General features: G+C 34.3%; 1 protein-coding gene across 50 annotated transcripts in view; it reads right to left on the bottom strand.

Moving 5' to 3' along the window:
* The window catches only part of RIMS1 (regulating synaptic membrane exocytosis 1), a 486,979-nt gene that overhangs the window by 83,646 nt on the left and 381,295 nt on the right, over positions 1 to 22,038 (bottom strand). For 33 of the 50 annotated variants that reach the window (XM_088024322.1, XM_088024321.1, XM_028097571.2 and 30 more), the window contains 2 exons: positions 20,075 to 20,187; positions 14,147 to 14,313 (listed from right to left, as the gene is read on the bottom strand). The exons of the other annotated variants lie outside the window; for them this stretch is intronic. In XM_088024322.1, the coding sequence (XP_087880448.1) occupies positions 14,147 to 14,313; positions 20,075 to 20,187 (280 nt within the window). The remainder of the gene's footprint in view (positions 1 to 14,146; positions 14,314 to 20,074; positions 20,188 to 22,038) is intronic. 50 annotated transcript variants of the gene reach the window in all.

Consider the following 22,038-nt stretch of genomic DNA (forward strand, 5'->3'; position numbering starts at 1 on the left):
TTTTCTCTTTGTGCATCGATTTATATACTTTTCATTGACCAGTTCAAGAATTCTCCGTTCTACTGCTTCTAATATGCCATTAAACACACCTATTAAATTTTGTTTTGTATCTTTTAGTTTTAGAATTGCCATTTAACTTTTTTTTAGAATGGGTTCCAGGTCTCTGCAGAAAACATCCATTATCCTTTGTTTTCTGGAACATATTAATCATGGATATTTGAAGGCCCTATATGAAAACTCTGTTGTTGGTTTTTATTCATTTGGTCCTTTTCTATTTAATTTTTAAATCATGCCTTATAAATTTTAATTAGATGCCAGACACTGGGAATGTTTGCTCTCTTGTTTTCCTTCAATAAGGGTAAAATTTTCTTTTGGTTGGCAGAGAGAAGTTATCTTGTTCCTATTCAGAGCTGGGTTTAAAGCTCTGCTGTTACTCATAGAGTGTAATGCATAACCCCAGAGTTTGGCCCTTCTGGAATTTGTATGAGAAACTAAAGGTACTTTTCAAGCCCCTCTGACTGTGGAACTTGAAGGTGATCTGTGTCTCCTCAGCCCTGAGCACCCACTGGAATCTTTGCTCAGCTCTTTAATCTTCTAGCCACTGCTTTTTGGTTCCTTGGAGTCTTTCCCTGTGGATGCTCACCTCGGGAGTCAACAAATTACTTTAGGAGAATCTGTAGCAAGTTTTGGAGCCCTCCATGCACAGTTTCCAGCTCCTTTCCTTTGTCAGTTCCTGACCTGTGATCTGCCTCCTCAGTCCAGTACAAATCCTGCTTTCTGCTTGGGCTATATCCCATGTCACTGAATTGCAAAGTACCTTCAGAGAAAGCTGGGGTAAATTTGGCACTTACATCATGTTCTTCCCTTCTTTCAAAGATTGAAGCCCTTCAAATTTCTGCCTGTTTTATTCCTTCCAAATACCCTCAAACATTTGCTTGTTTGTTTTTGCTGGTTTGGAGGTGGGAAGGTTAGTCTGATACAAACTATATTGCCATGCCTGGAACTGGAAGAACTGTGTCATCTTATTGCTTAGTTTTGAATGATGGTAGAATTATCCAGACCAGTGATGTTTTCAAAATCTCTAAAGGTTAGTAATGAAGATTTACATATTGTAATTGTGCTATAGCAATTTCTTTCTTTGTGAACTACACCAAATAACTTTTGCCGTATCGATCCCTATGTGTCCCCCTAACAGCCTCTGCCATAGCAAACTTGTGAGGCTTCTCCTCTGAGGTGATGTCATTTGCTACTCTGAAGCATAAAACATCATTTCAGTGTTTTCCAGTGCTAAAACTGTCCCAAGTTATCACAGATTCTAGACGGGAAATTTTTTGATTAGGCTTTCCAAAGCTGTGCCATTTATTTTAGAGAGCTCTACATTCTATTCAATAGGTGAATAAGTCAGCATCTACTCTTGATGTTTGCCTCATTTTAGTCCAGATTTCACTGATTTTGAAAGTTGTTTTTTTATCATTTATAATTTAAGGATGTGGTTGTCTCCTAGGTTCATGCTAGATCAGGTTATTAGTATCTTTCTTAAAAAACTTGGGTAGTTTTCAGCTGGCAATTAGAGAGAAATAAAAACCACTGTTCTCTGTAATCTTCAGTGCATGATCATGGAGTTCTATGTAGGAAGCAAAATCAGTCAGTCTTGATGACTCATTTCAGTATGCAATCTCAATGGGAGTGGTATGCTTCCAAATAATAACTGGTTCTTGGTGGAGGTAAGAGGGGTAAACATTTCTTAGATAAAATGGTTTGTGGTCCTCTAAAGAGCCACAGTATATAAACAGATACAGTGTTATTTGTGACATTAAAAGGTCACCTGGGAAGGATAATTAGGAAAATAACATCTAAAGGCTCCTTAGGGGGTTGATAATGGCAAAAGCATTGAGGAACAGTGCATTAGAAGGAGGACGGGAGAGGGTTAAAATTAGGGTGGCTTCCAGTTTTTTGATTTGGGAACCAGGTGGATAAGGGGGTGGGAGGAATATAATTACTCTGTTCAAATACTAAGTAAGCCAATATGTTTTTATATTTGTTTTAAGAAATATCTTAGGATCTCAATGACTGCAAATAGATAGTTAAAAATATAGATCTTCATGTATTTCCAGGCTATTATAAATGCAATTAAATATGTGTTTGTACACACACACACACACAGTTCAACAAAAGCTGGTGTACAATATTCAGTGAATACCAAAACATTAAAAAATAATCTTGTATCACACATTTCTTATCTATCAATATGACTGGATGAGAAACTTCCTAAATACATGCTGTAGACAACTTGTATTGATTGCTTATGCGTAACTTATGTAAGCTCTAAATCTTCTCCATGGACATGGATCTGTCTCTACCTTCAATATACCCACACATCTTTGCTCAGTGCCACACTGTCCATGAAATTATTTTTTAAGATTTTATTTATTTATTTGACAGAGAGAGAGAGACAGCTAGAGAGGGAACATAAGCAGGGGGAGTGGGAGAGGGAGCAGGGAGCCCGATGTGGGGCTCGATCCCATCTTTTTTGTAGGTGTTTTATATATTTTACTTCTATGCATTCTTTTTTGAGAGACTGAGAAGGCGCCATCATGACCTGAGCCCCCGGCAGATGCTTAATGACTGAGCCACCCAGGCGCCCTGTCCATGAAATTCTAATTACAGTTGACTCTTGAACAATGTGGGGGTCAAGAACACTGACACCCTACACAGTCAAAAATCTGCCTATAACCTTTGGTTTCCCCTAAAACTTCAAATACTAATAGTCTACTGTTAACTAGAAACCTTACCAATAAACATAAATAGTTGGTTAACATATTTTGTGTATTATACATAGTATAATGAGAAAAGAAAACATAAGAAACTCACAAAGAAGACAAAATATACTGTATATGCTGAAAAAAAGTCCACATATGAGTGGACCTGTGCAGTTCAAACCCATGCTGTTCAAGGGCTCACTGAACTTGTGGTGCAGTGACCATTCACCAAGGTGTAGCAATTATTTTCTAACAATCTGTGGAATGTGAAGACCTATAATTTTTCCTACTGTTTTGTTTTTTGCTTATCAGCAACCTGTATTGGACATGCCTCCCAGTTACACTGCTACCACGGGAATAAAGAAGGTCATAGACATTTGCTTGTGTCCAGTGTAACCTGTTCAGTATCCTGTCATCTTGGCCACAGCTGACTGAATCAAGGATTGGCATCTGAGTTGAAAGTAGCCTTTAAGGGCAGGAAGACAGCCTACAGGGGCGCCTGGGTGGCTCAGTCCGTTAAGCATCTGACTTTGGCTCAGGTCATGATCCCAGCATCCTGGGATCCTGGGATTGAGCTGGAGATTGAGCTGGCATCGGGCTCTCTGCTCAGTGGGGAGCCTGCTTCTCCCTCTCCCTCTGCTGCTCTCTATGCTTGTGCTCTCTTGCTATCAAATAAATAAAATCTTAAAAAAAAAAAAAAGAGGAAAACAGCCTACAGACTGTCCAGGCTTTGGACCTCTAATTAAGAGATGCTCTTTATTTGATGATTACTAATTGCTCCTTTTATCAGAGGAGCGATTTTCCTTCCTTAAGTTCCAACACCCTCTGAGTTCCCAGAATCTCTTTCTTTATCTTAGCTGTAACCTCCTGTTACTTCTTACACGATTTCTCCATGCCCCAGCTACCATTCTTCCTCACATCTCAAGTGGTCCTTTCTCTGCTGGAGCTCCTCTCTGTCCGCATTTTCCTGCCCTCAGCTCCCTTCGTCTTCTTCCTTGGTGTTCCTGACTGCTATTTTCTCAACACCTTAGACACCTCACTGCCACTTCAAGATCCAGTTTTCTTTGCCTTTCCCTGACATTTGCTCTCTACCTTGGGATAAAGTCCCTAGGTCCATAGTTCTTGCTTTTTACACCTGCAATTATTTTTTTATTCATTAATTTCATTTTAAAGATTACTCTTTAAGTAAATTTAAAAACTCAAGAAAATAGTAATACCTTAAATATTAAACATCTATTCTAGCAATGTGGTAGATGATCCATTCTGAATATCTTTTCACTCCCAAATGCCTAGAAATTATGTGAAAATTACAACAAATACGCATTAGAATACAAACCCAGGTTCAGAAGAAAGGTAAATCCCCTTAGCCAAAAGACCAAGAGGGAACTGAAAACAGGTTGCTGAATGGATTATGAATGCCTTGGGAGGTTTTGTAGAGAAATTTAGGGCAGGCCCAGTGGGGAGTCAGAACTGAAATGCCTATGCTGAGTGAAATAAGTCAATCAGAGAAAGACATGTATCATATGACCTCACTGATATGAGGAATTCTTAATCTTAGGAACAAACTGAGGGTTGCTGGAGTGGTCGGGGGTGGGAGGGATGGGGTGGCTGGGTGATAGACATTGGGGAGGGTATGTGCTACGGTGAGCGCTGTGAATTGTGTAAGACTGTTGAATCACAGATCTGTACTTCTGAAACAAATAACGCAACATATTTTAAGAAAAAAGAAAAAGAAGATAGCAGGAGAGGAAGAATGAAGGGGAGTAAGTCAGAGGGGGAGACGAACCAGGAGAGATGATGGACTCTGAAAAACAAACAGAGGTTTCTAGAGGGGAGGAGGGTAGGGGGATGGGTTAGCCTGGTGATGGGTATTAAAGAGGGCACATTCTGCATGGAGCACTGGGTGTTATGAACAAACAATGAATCATGGAACACTACACCAAAACAAATGATGTAATATATGGTGATTAACATAACAATAAAAAATTAAAAAAAAAAAAGAACTGAAATGCCTATAGGGGTCAAGACTCTTAAAGAATAAGGAAAAACTCGAGTCCTCCCCTAAGCCCTAAGAGCCCTCACAGGTGACATTCTATATTTCAGGAAGACAGAGAAGGCTCACAAAATGAAAGTCTAAGACACATGGGAAATGATTAGCAAAGAAACTAGAAAATACGTGGGGCAATTCTAAAGCATTTAAAAGCAAAAATAACATCTGATTATGGGAGAAAGAAAACAACATATAATTAAAATACTGGAAAAATACGTAAATGGTAGAGGGATGGTAGCAGAGCTAAAGTGACTATAGTAATTTTTTTTTTCCTAGGAGGAACTAGAGGCACTTAATTTTAAATGTATTATTTAACTAAATATATATATTTGAAACACTAAATTAGGCACTAAAATCATAGAAATAGTATAATATCCAGAATAATAGAGGGGAGAAATGAAATAAATACAATTCAATTCAAAACCAATCAGGAAAGAGGAAAAAATAGTAATAAAAATGGAAAATATAAAATAAGATAGTAGAAATAATTCCAAATATATAAGAAATCAAAATAACCACAAACTGATTAGGTAGCCATTTAAATAATAGAGAATTTCAGGTTGGAAGAAAAAAATTCTAAATCCAGCTACATGCTGTTTACCAGAGATATAACTCATACATATGGTCACAGAAAGGTTGCAAATGAAAGGATGGGAAAAGTTCGATTGAATACTAATAAAACAAACCTTACGTTCTCATACAAGATAAAACAGACTTTAAAGCAAAAGATTATCATTACTAGAGGTAAACAGCTTCACTCCATAATGGTAAAAGGGTTAAATTACCAGGCTCTCAGTTCTAGCTCTACTACTGTATACTAGCCACATAAATCCACTTTTGTCTTTATTTGTAAAATGACATTATTAATAATTGCACTACAGGGCTGTTACAGCACTCATGATCTTGCATGTGAACTGTCTATCAAACTATCTGGTACACAAAAAAGAGATACTTAATAAATCAGTATTTTTAATACATTAATACATTATATGTTAAAAAAAAAGAAGAGAGTAGGAAGGAAAAATGAAGGGGGGGAAACTGGAGGGAGAGATGAACCATGAGAGACTATGGACTCTGAGAAACAAACTGAGGGTTTTGGGGGGGGTGGGGGGATGGGTTAGCCTGGTGATGGGTATTAAAGAGGGCACGTTCTGCATGGAGCACTGGGTGTTATACGTAAACAATGAATCGTGGAACACTACATCAAAAACTAATGATGTAATGTATGGTGACTAACAATAAAATAAAGTTAATAAAAAAATAATAAACATATTTGTACTTATGGCAAAATTATGAAAGTGACACACGAAATAGGGGAAGTTTGGAGAGCACTGGTTCAAAGTAAAAGGATATTGTATCCATTCCAAATAACAGGATAATTGCCACAGAAGTTTGAATATTTACCCAAAGAGAGGGTATTTAATATTGATAACCAGAGTTCATGCCTGGTGACCAATAAAACAATTAGCTGCCAGTCAACATAATACAGCGAGGTTTATAATCTCCACTTGGTTCTCCAATGTGCAAATATAAACATGTAAACACAGTGTGTTAAATAGAAACCTAAGAATCTGTTAGAAATTTTCCATTATATATTTTTTGGCATAAAAATATAGTAACAATTTGCGTTCTTCTCAAAACAGTCTTCCTGCTATTTGGTAGCTACTATAGTGCTGAGCATCCTTAATATAGCTGGTCTGTGTGGTAATACAACACATCAAAGACAAAAGGGTGACATAACTGGCCCTTGAGGAAGTCCTCGTGTGCTCTGAAAATTATATAGCATTGAAGCAAAGTTAGTCAACATCTTAGCAACAGGGGGTTTCTTATACCTAAGACTGATCTCTTATAGAAGCAAAACATTCCCGTATCTGGCATGAATCCAAATGGTAGTACTGCTGGACATTGGTCATAACCCCACACTAAAAACACTGTTCCTCACCTTTTCTCAATGGCAAAGATCACAACTACAAACAGATCCTATACAGTGACGAGGAATTTGAATTCTGGGGACAGATTTTTCTCTCTTTGAAAAGTATTCCCAGGGAATAAAATGCTTGCATTTGAAAGTTGCTCTAATATTGTCAATTCACCTTAGGATTTATCACTTATGTTATTTTCCTTGCATTTAAAAGATGTCTAAACTTTATACATCTTTAATAATATGTTATACTGAAGATGTGCTGTTAGCAGCATATAAGTTAACTTCTTATATATTGTGGGGAAAATAAGAATAAGGCAGGGAGAATTATATTCTTGTTTTAACAATAGAATATTAAACATGCAACTCCTTTTAGGTTAAATTAAATTAGAAAATTACTGGAAAAAATTTACACACATTCATATATAGACTTGAATAAATTTTTCATACTCTCTTCCAAAGACACACTGACTTATTTTTCTAATTAAAGAAAATGTTCTAATTATAATTATCTATGATGTCCATTGAACATGCTCTTTAAAATATTTTAAATTTAAAAAAAGAATCTATAATTCACTTTTAACAGAAGGAATAAAACTATAGGGAAGTAGACTTCGATAAACAACTTGTTGCAACATACTTTTAAAACTCCATGAACAGTGTACTTTTCCCCCAATGAGTCCTCACTAAGATCTAATTACAATAATTTCCACAGATAGCTCCATCTTTATAAGATACTCCAGGTTGCTATTAACTTTCAAAAACTTATTATAACTGACCATTTTCATTGTCTATTGTATAGTAAGCATTTATCTCCTATTCTACTGACATTCCCAGAATTTAAGTAAATACATCTCGGTGAATCTATAATGAACTCGCAGAGTAGAAAGGTAACAAAGCAGGCTGGAGCTGTTTCAAACAAGGCCAGGGCTGCTTTACTTCAAACTGCAGTCTTAAATGGTCTGCAAGGAAGAACCTCACCAGGAAAACCTACTCACCTGTCCTAAGAGCTCTGTATCTTTGCCATTATCAAGACTGTTGTGTCACTTCATTCATAGGTCAAGCAGTATTTTGTGTATGTTATGAGTATGGTATAATTCAAATATCTGGCACATTCAGTCATATGGTATGTTAATAAGTATGGTATGGTAATTTTACTGTACCCCCTTTTAAAGGGCACATGGCACATTCTTTCTCTTTACAACTTTAATCTGGTCACAGGAAATAACAGTGGTGATGATTCAACCTTGGACTATTAAAAGTAAGCTGATACTGTAAAATAAGCCATGAGAAGATCACTAAAATATCTTTTCTTTCTCAGATATTCAGTATCCAGTATCTTTCACTGTGTTCCAATTCATTCTGTCCCCATCATCAAATTGCCATGTTATTCTCTCTCTTTCTTTTCAGTACTTTGTAGATCTCAACAGACTGCTTTTCCATAGTACAATAGGCGAGCATGCAAAATTAAGGGTGGCTAGTTCTACGAAAAAATTCCCTCTTGATCACTCTTAATATAGTCAGTGTCAGCAGGCTTAATAATTAGTAAGTATAAGGGGCGCCTAGATGGTGCAGTAGGTCAAGCATCTGACTCTTGGTTTCAGCTCAGGTCATGATCTCAGGGTCCTGGGATCAAGCCCTGTGTCAGACCTTGTGCTCAGAGCTGAGTCCACTTGGGATGCTCTCTCCCTCTCCCTCTGCTCCTCCCGCTCATCCCACTCTTGCTCCCTCCCTCTTCTCTAAAATAAATAAATCTTTAAAAAATAATTAGTAAGCATATAAAATGAAAGTTTAATTTCTTGTTATGAGCTATAAATGTAGCAAGTGATTTTTGCAGTTAAGTATTTCTCAAATGCCATCACAAAAAAATCCAAAGATTATTTTTAAATGTTATCCTGTATTCCCTTGTTGAATTGAAGAACTATTGTGAAATAAGATACACCTGAAATTTTCTGCAACATTTTCCAAACATAACTGCAGTATCAAATTGATTTTCTGGAAGATATTAACCTATGCATTTATTTTCTATCACAATTTAAAATATCAAAATGATATAATCTATAATGTTTTAAAACCCCACATAAATATGTTTATAAATAAATATATAAAAACAAACATATTTCTCTCAGTATATGCTTACTATTATGCCTACTGACACCAAACGCCAAATTTCAGTAAATTTATGGTTGTAAGACTACTATTTGTATATAGAAGATAATGTTTCTTAAAAAAAACCTCATGTCATAACAAGTACTCATATCAGTAGGTTTGAAGAAATGAATAAATGCATGAATAAAGTCTCTTACCACCTTAAAAAAATCTTTCATGTCTTTTAAACTATGAATGTAGAAAACGGAGATAATTTTGCTTTTGAAAATATTCTTTAAAAAGGAGATGATAAAAAAGGTCCAAAACTATTTGCATCAAATTTGCTTTTCAAGTTTGTTTGTTAAAATCCATCTAGCTCTAGAAAGCCAACCTTGTAGATCTAGAACATGTTACAAATGTGAATACTGTTGGAAAACAGTTGGTTTTGACAAAGCTTCTAAAATTGTATAACATCTGAGAACAGTTATAGGATTATGCTTGTATTTGCTTTTAAAACTTGGTTTTGTATAAAACATCTGAAATTTGTCTGCCTGGAAAAAAAAATCGATATATGATAAAGATGAAAAAAAAAGTTCAGAGCTAGACCAAGAAAATTCATCTCCTTTCTGGGATGACTATGTTCTTTAGATGTAAAAGTAAACAAAGAACTCAGAAACTCAACCTATTCTTTCTGACTTCTAGTATATGCATTTTTTATTGTCAACTGTGCCACTTCTACTAATATACGGTACATATTTTCTAGTTGGATGAGAAAACATTCTTTGAGGAATATTTAAGCAAATACTAAATTAGAATTGTAAGGCACATGCAGAAAAATCTGAAAAACTCACAAGCTCAATCTTTACTGATGCTTATTTTGAGGTATTAAGTGTTGACTGTATTGTAAGAATCACCCTAACAATTATTTAAGTTTTAAACGGTTTTAATTCATGACAATTAAAAAAATAACTTTTAATTCATTATATCTACACAAGGTTATTTACCCTAAATACAAACATCATAGTCTATTTTTTTTCCTACTATAGTTCCCTTGCATATGTAAACTTTGAAAAAATGAGATATGTTTTGGACTATTTTGAACGAACTATTCAGAATGCATCTGGAGGAAGATGCATTTCTGTGTGCATTTCTCAATTCTCATTTCTCAATTCACACAGAACCATGTGGTTTAGCTAGTGGCATACTTGAGTGGATAAGATATTTGGTGCATAATCATTTCAAACACAAAAGACTGAAGTGATGGCCCATCGGTCCCTAATACTTTTTGAAAATGATATTTTAAAAATTGTTCATCAAAACATATTTATATTCCTTTTTTTTAAAGATTTTATTTATTTATTCATGAGAGACAGACAGAGAGAGAGAGAGAGAGGCAGAGGGAGAAGCAGTCTCCCAAGGAGCAGGGAGCCCGATGTGGGACTTGATCCCAGCATGCTGGGATTATGACCTGAGCCGAAGGCAGATGCTTAACCATCTGAGCCACCCAGGTGCCTGAAACATATTTATATTTCTTAACCTGTAAACATCCTATAAGTGCGTAATTCTATCTGTCCTCAAACAGGCTTTGAAGCAACTATATAGCCTTTTATCTTTTAGGAAGAAAGATGCTAATTATCTAAAAAAGATTTTCCCAAATTGCTTCCAAGAACTCTTCAATAATTAATAAATGTCCTTATAAAAAAAAGCATTGTGCAATAAAATAAGTTTGGTGCATATTAGAATAAGCAAAGACAAACAAGTTGTTTCAAGAGAGAACTTCTCGGGGCACCTGGGTGGCTCAGTCGTTAGGCGTCTGCCTTCGGCTCAGGTCATGGTCCCGGGGTCCTGGGATCGAGCCCCTCATCAGGCTCCCTGCTCTGCGGGAAGCCTGCTTCTCCCTCTCCCACTCCCCCTGCTTGTGTTCCATCTCTCGCTGTGTCTCTCTCTGTCAAATAAACAAAATCTTAAAAAAAAAAAAAAAGAACTTCTCAATACCTTAAAAACAATGTGTACTGCAAATCATTAATAGGAAAATGTAGTAAGCAGTGTTTGGAAAACTGGAAATTATACAGAAGGTTGTACAGCCCACTGCTCATTTCAGATGTGCTTATCTCAACATTTTCTTCGTTCATAATATACTTGGATAGAGGAAATAAAAACCGTACATGGTATTTTAAGTGCCTATATACTATGATTTTCCATAATGTAAGATTATGTCATATAGTTTCTTCCTATAGTCCTTTGTGAGAATACTAGATATTTGGTTCACTTTTAGGATACTGAACACTGTCTTTGGAAATGCTATAATGTCTTCTAAATCCTTTTGTTGACTTCCAGAATAAAATTCATCCAATGCAATGTATAATAAAACATTTCTTGTGTCATAGGAAAATTTGACTGAAATATATACATATATGTGTATATATATAGAGAGAGCAAAGATATGAATCTTTTGAATACATATATAATGAGAATATAAAAATAAAAATAAATTTAAACTCTTAAATAGATTATAATCTCCTTGAGTGTGTAACCTAAGTATTATACTTTAAAGTAGTGTTGGAAAATAATGATGTCCTTACACAAGATAGGAATTCAAAAGTTTGCTGCTTTTTTTTTTTTTAAGATTTTATTTATTTGATAGAGAGAGACACAGCGAGAGAGGGAACACAAGCAGGGGGAGTGGGAGAGGGAGAAGCAGGCTTCCCGCCGAGCAGGGAGCCCGATGTGGGGCTCGATCCCAGGACCCTGGGACCATGACCTGAGCCAAAGGCAGATGCTTAATGACTGAGCCACCCAGGTGCCCCAAGTTTGCTGCTTACTATGACATATAAATACATTCTATCATCATAATTGATCAGACTTGTTCACCTTTTATCCATGAACTTGAATAAATAGAATTTTAAAACCTACGCAGATGTTAGTTAAAAAAAAAAAGAAAGGGGGGGCAGCATTATATCGAGAATAATCATTCTTCACAGTGTTAGTTATGAGAACAGGGAATATTTAAAAGCTGAAGAGCCCGAACCATTGTTCTAATTAGTGAGACAGCATTTTTATATTGATGTCCTTTTTTTTTTTCATTCCATAACCTACTCTCAGGTTTTTACCACATGGTTGATGATGGATGCAGAATAACTCTGTGTGCGTGTATATGCGTGTACAGGTGTGCTTGTGTGCCTATGAGGATATTCAGGAGGAAGAAGTCTATGAAAAGATAAGGAGACAATGTCAGAAGAAAGAGCTACCCATATCCCATATCTGATTTTTCTTCTCTATTCCTCCTAGCTAGTCTAAGAAATCACATGTGTACCACATACAGAGAATCAATCACTGGCCAAAAGTATGGGACTGCAAGAAAAGTAGTTCTTCACGTTAGCTTAAGGGGAAACTTGTTTAGCCATTAGCTTTAGTGCCTAAATTTACCTAATCCACTTATATATATAAAAAAAAAACTTCTGAGCTCTTATGTGTCCTACACTGCAAAGAAGGGAGAGGGAAGCTGAAAACAGAAATGCCTCGAAAGAACGGATTTGTCACTAGGAAATTTATTTGTACCTTTTTTAGGTCCACCTCTATCCTCACCACCTTCAATAAGTAAGAAAAGTCATATGAATCAAGGAGACAAAGAATCCTCCAACTTTTTCTTCATCTCATATGGTTATAATTAGTGATTTGTTAAACTGGCATTTTTCCCACAAAGTAACACTGGCTCCAATATACTACCATGTAGTTTCTTCTGAACCCCTTTGTATGAAATCATTGTCCCTTGTCGCACTGCCTAAAGTTTCTGTTCTTTGCTTTCTTCCTCAAAAACCACATAGCCAATTTTTTCCTAAAGATCAAGTTTTGAAGAATATTATTCCTAAAATTTCAGGAGAATGAAAATGGACCCACAAATTATTCCTGCAGTTGGCTAGTAATATGAATTCTATTCACCAGTAATATTTTATAGCAAGGGACTCAAGGTGCTTGGCTCTATTTTGAATATAGATAAAAATTACCTCAAGATTTATGGTTTTATAATTGTCTAGTAAGTTGTTTTTAGTCATCAAATGTGAAAACGTCCTTGTTTAAGTCCTATTTATCAATACTCTTGCTAAATTGATTAGTTTTGAAACATAATCTTATTAATATTTCAATAAAAAGAAACTTTAGAATGATTTTTACCCCTTGATCTCAGGCAGCTCAATGTGATTATGTCCTTTAGCTCCTCTAATTTTATCTTAAATTTTAGTGAACTTCATATTCCATTAGGACCACATGCTAAGAATATCAGAAACAGAGATAAGCATGTTCTATTAAACATCATTATCAGTTGAAATTGCTCATGTAGATTATCAGAATATGACACTGTTAATTAACAGTAAGATAATTACTCTCAATTTGTTTCAACCGGGAAATCCAGAAAGAAGGAATGCTCAAAGATATTTTATTGTACATCATCATAATGTGTGATAATAGATTTTCAGAGTATTAGAAAGGTAATTGCTCCTATTCTGAACATTTATATTTCTTGGGCCTCTCATCAAGCCCCAAATTCCTTCAATGAGACTTCTATTTCTGATATTTCTGGAAACTAGTTAAGAACAAATATAAAATATGCCTTGTTCATATTGAGCCTGCTTTAGGTAAGATGGCACTTGGATTCCTGTGGTCTTTTCCCTTTCAGCAGGATATTTGCATTGTAAAAAGACAAGAGCACAACTGGTGATTTAAACAAATTTCATGCAAATTTCTTACAACTCATGGAATGTAAACTATGTGTATTTTGTGTCACATCTGCTCAACCCTACTCTGAAAGCAGACCAACTGCTATGGGACTAAAGAAGAGATCAGTAAACTACAGCCCATGGGCAAAATGTAGCCCGCTTCCTGTATTTACGAATAAAATTTTATTGGAGTACAGCCACGCTCACTTGTTTGTATAGCTTTCACACTACAGTGACATCATAAAGTAAAGGCAACAGAGACTGTCCAATATAGCTGAAATATTTACTATCTGGCCCTTTACAGGAAAAGTTTTTTTAACACTGGACCAAAGGATGCTCTGAGGATTTAATCATACTAGAAGAAACTCCCGTAAATGTGACTCTGAGCAATCTCTAACATTATGACTCCAGTTATATGCTAGATAGTACCGAACGGTCTATAGGCGATATTACACAACACCAAATAAATGCTCAACACACTCCCGTCCCAGTTAAGTTAGGGAAATGTTTCTGCTGCTTTACCTAAACTGTATTTATCAAGAACATTAAGAAAGCTAGTTGCATTTTTATACCATGGATACAGACCCAGTTTATATAAACAGTATTGCCAACTCACCTGATTCTACCCCTGGGGTGCTCAGATTGCTCTGACATAAAGCTTGTGCTGCTGAGGCGTGAGGCACTGCTGGTTCGGGAAATGGCGGACACATCACTGACATCACTATCTGATGATTTGGCAGAGACGTTATCACAGCTTCTGTACTGATCTTTATGTATGTTATACTAAAGATTAAAAACAAGAAAGTGTGAGCTCCATCATCAGGTTGTGGGAAAAGAGACATACATGGTGAGGTTAATGACTACTTAGCCCATGCCAAGTGAGAGTGTACCTTCATAAAAGTAGGTGTGGAATCTAAGATAATAGAAACACTAAGGTTATATATGATTTCCAGTACAAAAAACCTACATTCTCTGAGTCGTAAAAAATGGTTTATGAAACTTTAAATGCTTGGGTGGAAAATTCATTGAATAAATTACTGGCATATACTTGAAACTTCAAAATGTCCTTTTTTCCAGTGTATCGGTTTCTCTGTTCCTGCTTTGATTTTCATTATTGCCCGTTTTGTTCACCTCTCCTCTATGCATGGTATAGACTGCTTCTATCTGCTTCTATTTGTTCACCTCTCCTCTATGCATGGTATAGACTGCTTCTATCTATTTTGATTCTTTCTGAAACTATTCAATTTACCTATATATTTTCCCTGTTCTTAGACTTCAGCGTTTCAAATTTCTTCAAAAGATGTATCTCTTCACAAAGAAGGGCTGGTATTAAAGTTGAGGGGCTGTGCCAAAGAGGAGTAAAGCAATGGAAGCAAAGACTGGACTCCAGTTTTCTACTGTAGTTTAATTAGACATTTTCAGATTTAAACTATCAGCTCAGTGTCAAAAGAAAAAAAATGGGATTCCTATTAAAATTTGAATATACACTATCTGTTGTATTTTTAAATTTGTCTTTGATATTCATTATCTAAGATTTTAGGAATCATTAGGTAGAAGATTAAAACATGCAAAGTTGTCAGAGCAGTTAATATACTCTTCTTTCTACTTGACTTTTATTGCAGTGGATGACACAGCAAGTAGATTTATGTATTATTATTTTACATATGTGTTTTCATTACAATAAATTGGTTATAAAATAATTACTTAAACTTAATTACATATAATTAAAAAATATCTAATATATAAGTGATTTCTCTTATTTTTGGTACTGGAAGTTAAGATAATATAACTTATTAATAAAAGAACATGTGGCTAAACATTGGGTATTTAAGTTTCTTAACTAGGAATTTAATTTTACATTTACGCATTAAGATATGAAAATATCAAATGTTTATTAAACTTGTAGGAAAACTCATCTATCCTCTGATACTCCATATCAGATGAGTTTTAATGAACCTAAAATAATCCAAACACTATTTATAAAAATTTGTATAAATAATTGTCTTGCTAAAGTACACTAAGTAAAATGATGCTAAAACCCTGGATCTGTATATACAAAAAGAAGTATAAGCAGTATTTTTTTTTTAAATCCTACAAAAGAGATTCATGTTTACTTAATAATTCCTCAGATAAGAGTAGTTCAGGCCTGAGGTATTTATATGTTAGTTTTAATTCTTCACCTCTCATGTGTATGTATTGGGCAAAGAATTTCACATCAAGTATGCAAACAGCTCCAAATTATAGACTATCAATGAAATTATCTTTTCAAAGAATTTTTTTCATAATTGAGTAAGTTGTTTATGAAAGCCATATGTTAAATTATAATCCGAAAGAAAATTCACGTATGTGCAGAACTGAGCTACTTCTACAACTTCATGTATGATCTAACATTAATATGATTTAACATAACGTGCATTTTAAAGTAATGTGATAATGTTTCACCATCAAATTCTGTTATATCTTATACCATGATCCTGACATGATTCATTTCAATCAGAACTGTTTTTATCTACAGAGTAGATGTGGTACAAACTAAGCACAGTTTTACACAGCTATCCTCACATAGCAGGATCTGAATTTAATACTGTTAGTGGGGTACAAATGTAAGTCCTATACTACTTGCCTTGGAAATTATTTTCCTAAGTACATATATCATATGATAATTATGATGTTTCCAAACATACTGAAATGACAGCCTGTCCATGAGGGGATATGAAAGAATTGGGTTCTAATACAGTAAAAATTTACCCAGCTGTAGATTTTCTGCCACTGTGTTGACACCCAGAACAAATGTTCCCTTTATTTGGCAAATTCCAATAATAAGCAGCGTAGACTTTAGCATAGGATACGTGAGTATATACAAAACTATTTCTCCAACTAAAGAAATCTTCCTTCTCTCTAAGCCATCTCTTCCTCAACATTTTTGTATACAGACTTTTGTTATTTCAGCAAAGAGATTAAACAAGGGATTTTTAAAAGATTGTATATCATATTAAATTTTTCAAAGCTGGGTCAAAGAACAATTCATCACTTTAACACAAGATCACAGTTTTTTTTGCATTTAGTTATTTGAAGGAAACGAAAGACTTTTATATTCACTTTTTACTACTATTATTTACTTATTTTCAAGATCTGTTAGGAGTTTAAATAATCACTTGATATTTCATCAAGAATAATTTGTTAAATTTCCTATTTAATGATTAAACATTTTAATGGAAATAAATTAATTGTATTTTGAGAAATATCACATCACTGGGAGGAATTTATACTAGTCATACAGCAGGGAAATAAGTCATTGATGTGAGGGCAGACTCTAATTATAGGGCAGCTATTTTAAAAAATAATAATACACATTTAGCAGCTACCTACAAAACCCATCCCATCAATCTTGGTTGCTGTTCCTGGGTTATAGAAACATAAACACTCTTTAAAATGTGAGTGTCTAAATGCAAACTCACACTCCAATTATGAATTTCACCCCATCATTAAGGAATGCAACACTGTATAACATCATTGAAAAAATAGCCTAGTATCACATTTCAGGGATCCTGAAGTAGTCTCCTGTGTTTCCAAAAGGAAAGTTAGTGCCAATTCCCTACTCAAGACGGGGTTAGGGAGGTTCCATATTTTAAAGGAGGTGTCAGGTTTGAAACATCTTAGGAATTATAGTATATTTGTCTGATAATTCTTTGCCCTGAAGAAAATCTAGTTCTATTGGTGTATGGTTCTAAGTATTTTGAGAATGGTTAACTAATTTCTAATTTGGCAGAATTTCAACAAAGGTGCTCATCCAAAATGTCAAATGGATTAAAACACTAAAAAAGAATCAAGAAAGGAATAAAGTTCAAAAGTTAATGTATATTAAATTTATGACAATACTAGTTCTTGATTATATAATTTTGTAAAGTAAATTATAAAATGGTTGGGGAAAAAGGATAAATGAGAAAGAACTTTTCTCAAGTATATACGAGATGTCTAACTGAAATGCCTTCTCTTGGAAATGAAACTTTACTTAAAATGGAAAACTACTTAAATGATTTCCTAATGAAATGGAACGTCTTAAAAATTTTATTGTAAGCATTAGATCACAATATGAATATTAGAACTGTGGAGAATTTATCTTTTACTTGACATATAAAATAAAAAATAAGCTAATTATTTGTTATTTTACCTTATATATTTTTCCTATCCTGTTATAAGTTCTTAAAGATACCATATCCTTGGTCTCCCATTTATTGATACAATATGTCATAATTTTATTTAGGTAAATGGTAGTATCAATTTATACCTTAAGAACAACAGTAATATGTTTGAAAATAATGGGTTTTTTAATAGCCAAATGGGATGCGGGAGAAAAAGAAAAAGGTGCAAAGGAGGGAGCAAAGTCAGAATATGATAATTTAACTGCCTGCAAATTGAGTCACAGAACTTCTGAATTAAACTGGAATGATGTGTACATTTCAATGATGTAAGAAGCAAAACACAGCAGTACCTGAGTTTCAGATAAGGAGTTTTAGGGCTCATCACACCACAGAAAGGCTTTACTAATTCTGGGTAAGCCTCAGTTTTCATAAATTTGGTAAATAAGAGAGCTGGAATAGAAGATTAATTTCAGGTATTTTCAGTTCTAAATTTCTATGAGTCAGAGAATATGGAATCTCCCAACCAAGAAAAACCTACCTTTGATTTATTATAAATATTAAGTATGAGTGGTTATTTAGACTTTTTTTCCCCTTAAGATTTATTTATTTATTTTAGAGAGAGAGTGCATGAGCACGAGGGGCAGAGGGCAAGGGAGAATCTCAAGCAGACTCTGTGCTGAGTGGGGAGCCTGAGGTGGTGTTCGATCTCAAGACCCTGAGATCATGACCTGAGCAGAAACCAAGAGTCTGAGGCTTAACTGACTACACCACTCAGACACCCCTAGTGTTGTTTAGACTTCAAAGGCACTTCATTTTGTAAATTTTTTTGATCAACTGATGATTAGAGTCCTACTTCAGAATGATCCAGAAAGGCTTTCAGTAGTACCCTGATTACCCTGATTGTTTACCTCTTTCTTGTTTCCATACTGGCTCTAACTTTGACTTGCTATTCTATTTGACCTTATCCTTTCACATAATGCTAAGAAATTAATAAGGCATTTCCAGCTTTAATGAAGCACTCCCAGTTTAAAGAACCTTTCTAAATAACTGCATCCAACTGTTGGAGGAAGAACACTTAAATTATCCTGCATTCTAATCGCTACTGCATTTGTTGTAAAAGAAAACAAAAATGATGATGATATTCATAAAGAAGACAGACAAATAAGCTAAGTGATAATAATTAAGAATGAACCACAGAGAAGACTTGTGGACCTGGAATCAGCAACTCTATGGCACATCAAGATATTCTGCTCACTTGTTTTTTTTTGTTTGTTTGTTTTAAATGATTTTACTGTTTTAAGTGTTGTTTCAGAGTCCTAGGGTACTGAGCCTCACTGCATCAGGGAACCTACGCATTGTCTGAGTTGGAAATCCTCCTACAGCTAACTATGATGTAAAGTGGTAAAATGCATCCAATATGTAGGACTCTGAGTCTGGTGACAAGTCATATTTTGTGACCACCTCTATTTTTTTGTATTAGTCTCTGAATATCTGGCTATGTAAAGATCAACCTCTAATATTTACAAATAAGTAGGTTTTTCTTATTTTGAAAATTTTGAATTTCTCAAAATTAAATTTTGAATTTCTCAAAGGTTATTACTTCCAAAAGGGCTTCTTGACATAAAATTATAACACGGGTTATTCTGTAAAGGCTGCGGCCACTTTTGTAGTATTAATATATACTATATATTTATATAAAAATAAAAATTAATGTGTAATATATAAATAAAATATATATATTTAAAATAAACCATATATTTAAAATTGCTTTATGAGGTGAAAAAATTCTATGCCTATTTTAATTAAAATTATTAGATGCTAGTTAGCAGTTTATAAACTCCTAGTGCATCCTTACAAAATAATACTGAAGTATAAATTAAATGTTTTCTTTCCTCTTGAAATTGTGGGGTTCAGTTTCTAAGAATTTGAAATCACTTACTTTTCTTACTAAAGACAGATCAAGAAGAAATCTCACATTGCATAACTTATGTCATTCACTAATAAATTTCAATAGTCAATATCAACCTAAAATAGTATTTAAGACTATAAATCTATATATATCTTAATATTTTAAATGCAATATTAAATGAGATTCAAGTAATAAAATAGCTTCATATATCTTGCTTATTTATGTGAATTTGACTATTGACAATAGATAAGTAAGTGACTTTAATATGAAGTATTTACATTTTCTTTTTAGAAAAAACATTAAATCCCAGTTAACTAATATTTTTACAAAGCTATATATCTTGTGAAAATATCAAGAGGACAGAGGTTATGATGCAAGACCATCAGGTGAATGATAACTTCTCTAACATAACTTGGCGCTTGCTAATCCTACCTGCTACACACACTGTACATTTTTAAAAGGGAAACTATTGGTTGGATACTACTGGTTTTACCTTGGAATATTGCTCGCGATCAAGTTCTTGACTAGAACCAGACCCTGTTGTCTGCTTAAATCGATGCACTTTCATTTTCATCTGTCTTGTTCGCTCCTCCACTACTAAGCTTGCTGCAAAAACACACAATGGAAGCCTATTAACACAGGCGAAGCACCTTTTGGAACTGAATGGTTTAAGATTTCAATTCTTTTGACATGATTTCAAGTAAATGAAATTTAGAAATAACACATGACTAATAAACAAAATGCAGAATATACAATGCTAGCACCTGTTAATCTAAAGATGAACATGACTCAGATCACACAAAATGGGGAACACAAATGTTAGTAACAAAATATAACTACCCTATTTCTTCACCTGATATGAAATATTTTCAATTCCATTCGTAAATGACCATGTGAAATCAGATTCAATCGTGAAAATATGCCTTCCATTTAATCAACTGGTTGTTGCATGTACATATATAGAGAAAACAAATATGCATACTGAACACATCACACATATATGCACATGCTTAACATGCAAGCACACACCCACTTAACATCCTCAGCTAATAGCAGTCACCGAAAAATGGTTGTAATTGATAAGCACCTGCTTTTCTGAGGCATTCTTATTAATTTCTACCAGCAGTGTTACTTGAATATTTGCCAGTCTTAAAAATGGCCTAAGAGAAAAAATTAGTTTTCTATTTCTGGTGGCTATGTCTGATCACATATATGAAATTCTTATGTTTTGAAAATACAATATAAAATTTTTAGATTTTTAATTTATAGTATGTACAGAAATGCATTACATTTAAATCTTTCTTAATCTTCTAAGTAGCAAGTGCGACTGTTTAGATGGGAAAATTACAGCCTTTGATAAAATACAAGTTATTTTAAGTCAGAATCCATCATAAGCAGCTTAGCTTCAAGACCATACCATTAATTTATACATTTTTACAAATGAAGGGGAAAAAAGAGCTAAGGGCACAGTCATGTGTAGAATGAACTTTTCAAAACATACACTTGTGTTGTGTGATACCTATGTTTATTTTTTACAATCTTTTGCCAATTTTCCAGACTATTCAACTTTTGCAAACAGTGCTAAGATTTATTTTTAAGTTGTGTATATACACATATTTATGGGGAAAAAATTCTTTGTGTGATTAAAGTATTGGGGCTTCTGCCAAGAGGGACTAATGACTTATAAGGATACTATAAATGTTGACCTATGTGACTGACTTGGCTACTGATTTCACCTCTGAGTTTATAAAGACACTTGCTGGCAAATGTTTCCATTGCAATGATTAAAGGCCTATCATGCTCGATAAAAGACACTGACACCGATTATAAAAATTAAGTAAATATGTAGCTTTTATTGTGTGTTCAAGTACAGACTAATAGCACGAGAGATAAATACATAGCTTGAAATGTGTGGGTAAATGTTTTAATTATACTTTTAGCATAAAATTATTGGGTGTTTAGCTCTGTTTAAATTCAGTAAATTAGGTAGATGATATCCATTCCTGATATCACAGTTCTGTGAATTAAGCAATGATGCACAATTGCTTTGAAAATGTTGACTGCAGAGACAGTAAATGATGACTATTATGATTAAAAGATGATACAATGGAGATCTTGAGAAAAGTAGTAGAAATTTATTAAATACTTGACAATATATAGGAGTCGTAATGAGTACTATAAAGTAAAAGGCTATTTGAGACAAAATTATTGAGAAAGATGGTTTGCATTTACCAAAACCATGTGCCATACAAGAAAATGTACAAATATCTGTTCTCTGCCTTCTGCCTATGGGGCGAGTACATCTGGACACTTGCTCAGTCATTCGCTTTGAGCTTTGAGGAAATCAAATGAACTGTATGTAATCAGTTGTACTCTACACTTAAAGCTTAAAGTAACTCAAAGCCATCTCTACTTGTGATAAAAGCAAACTTAAATGCCAGTAATATTCTCACCAAA

The sequence above is a fragment of the Eumetopias jubatus genome, unplaced genomic scaffold, assembly GCF_037043125.1.
Source record: "Eumetopias jubatus isolate StellerSeaLion01/CBP00866 unplaced genomic scaffold, mEumJub1_p1.0 scaffold_6, whole genome shotgun sequence".
NCBI classification, from domain to species: Eukaryota; Metazoa; Chordata; class Mammalia; order Carnivora; family Otariidae; genus Eumetopias; species Eumetopias jubatus.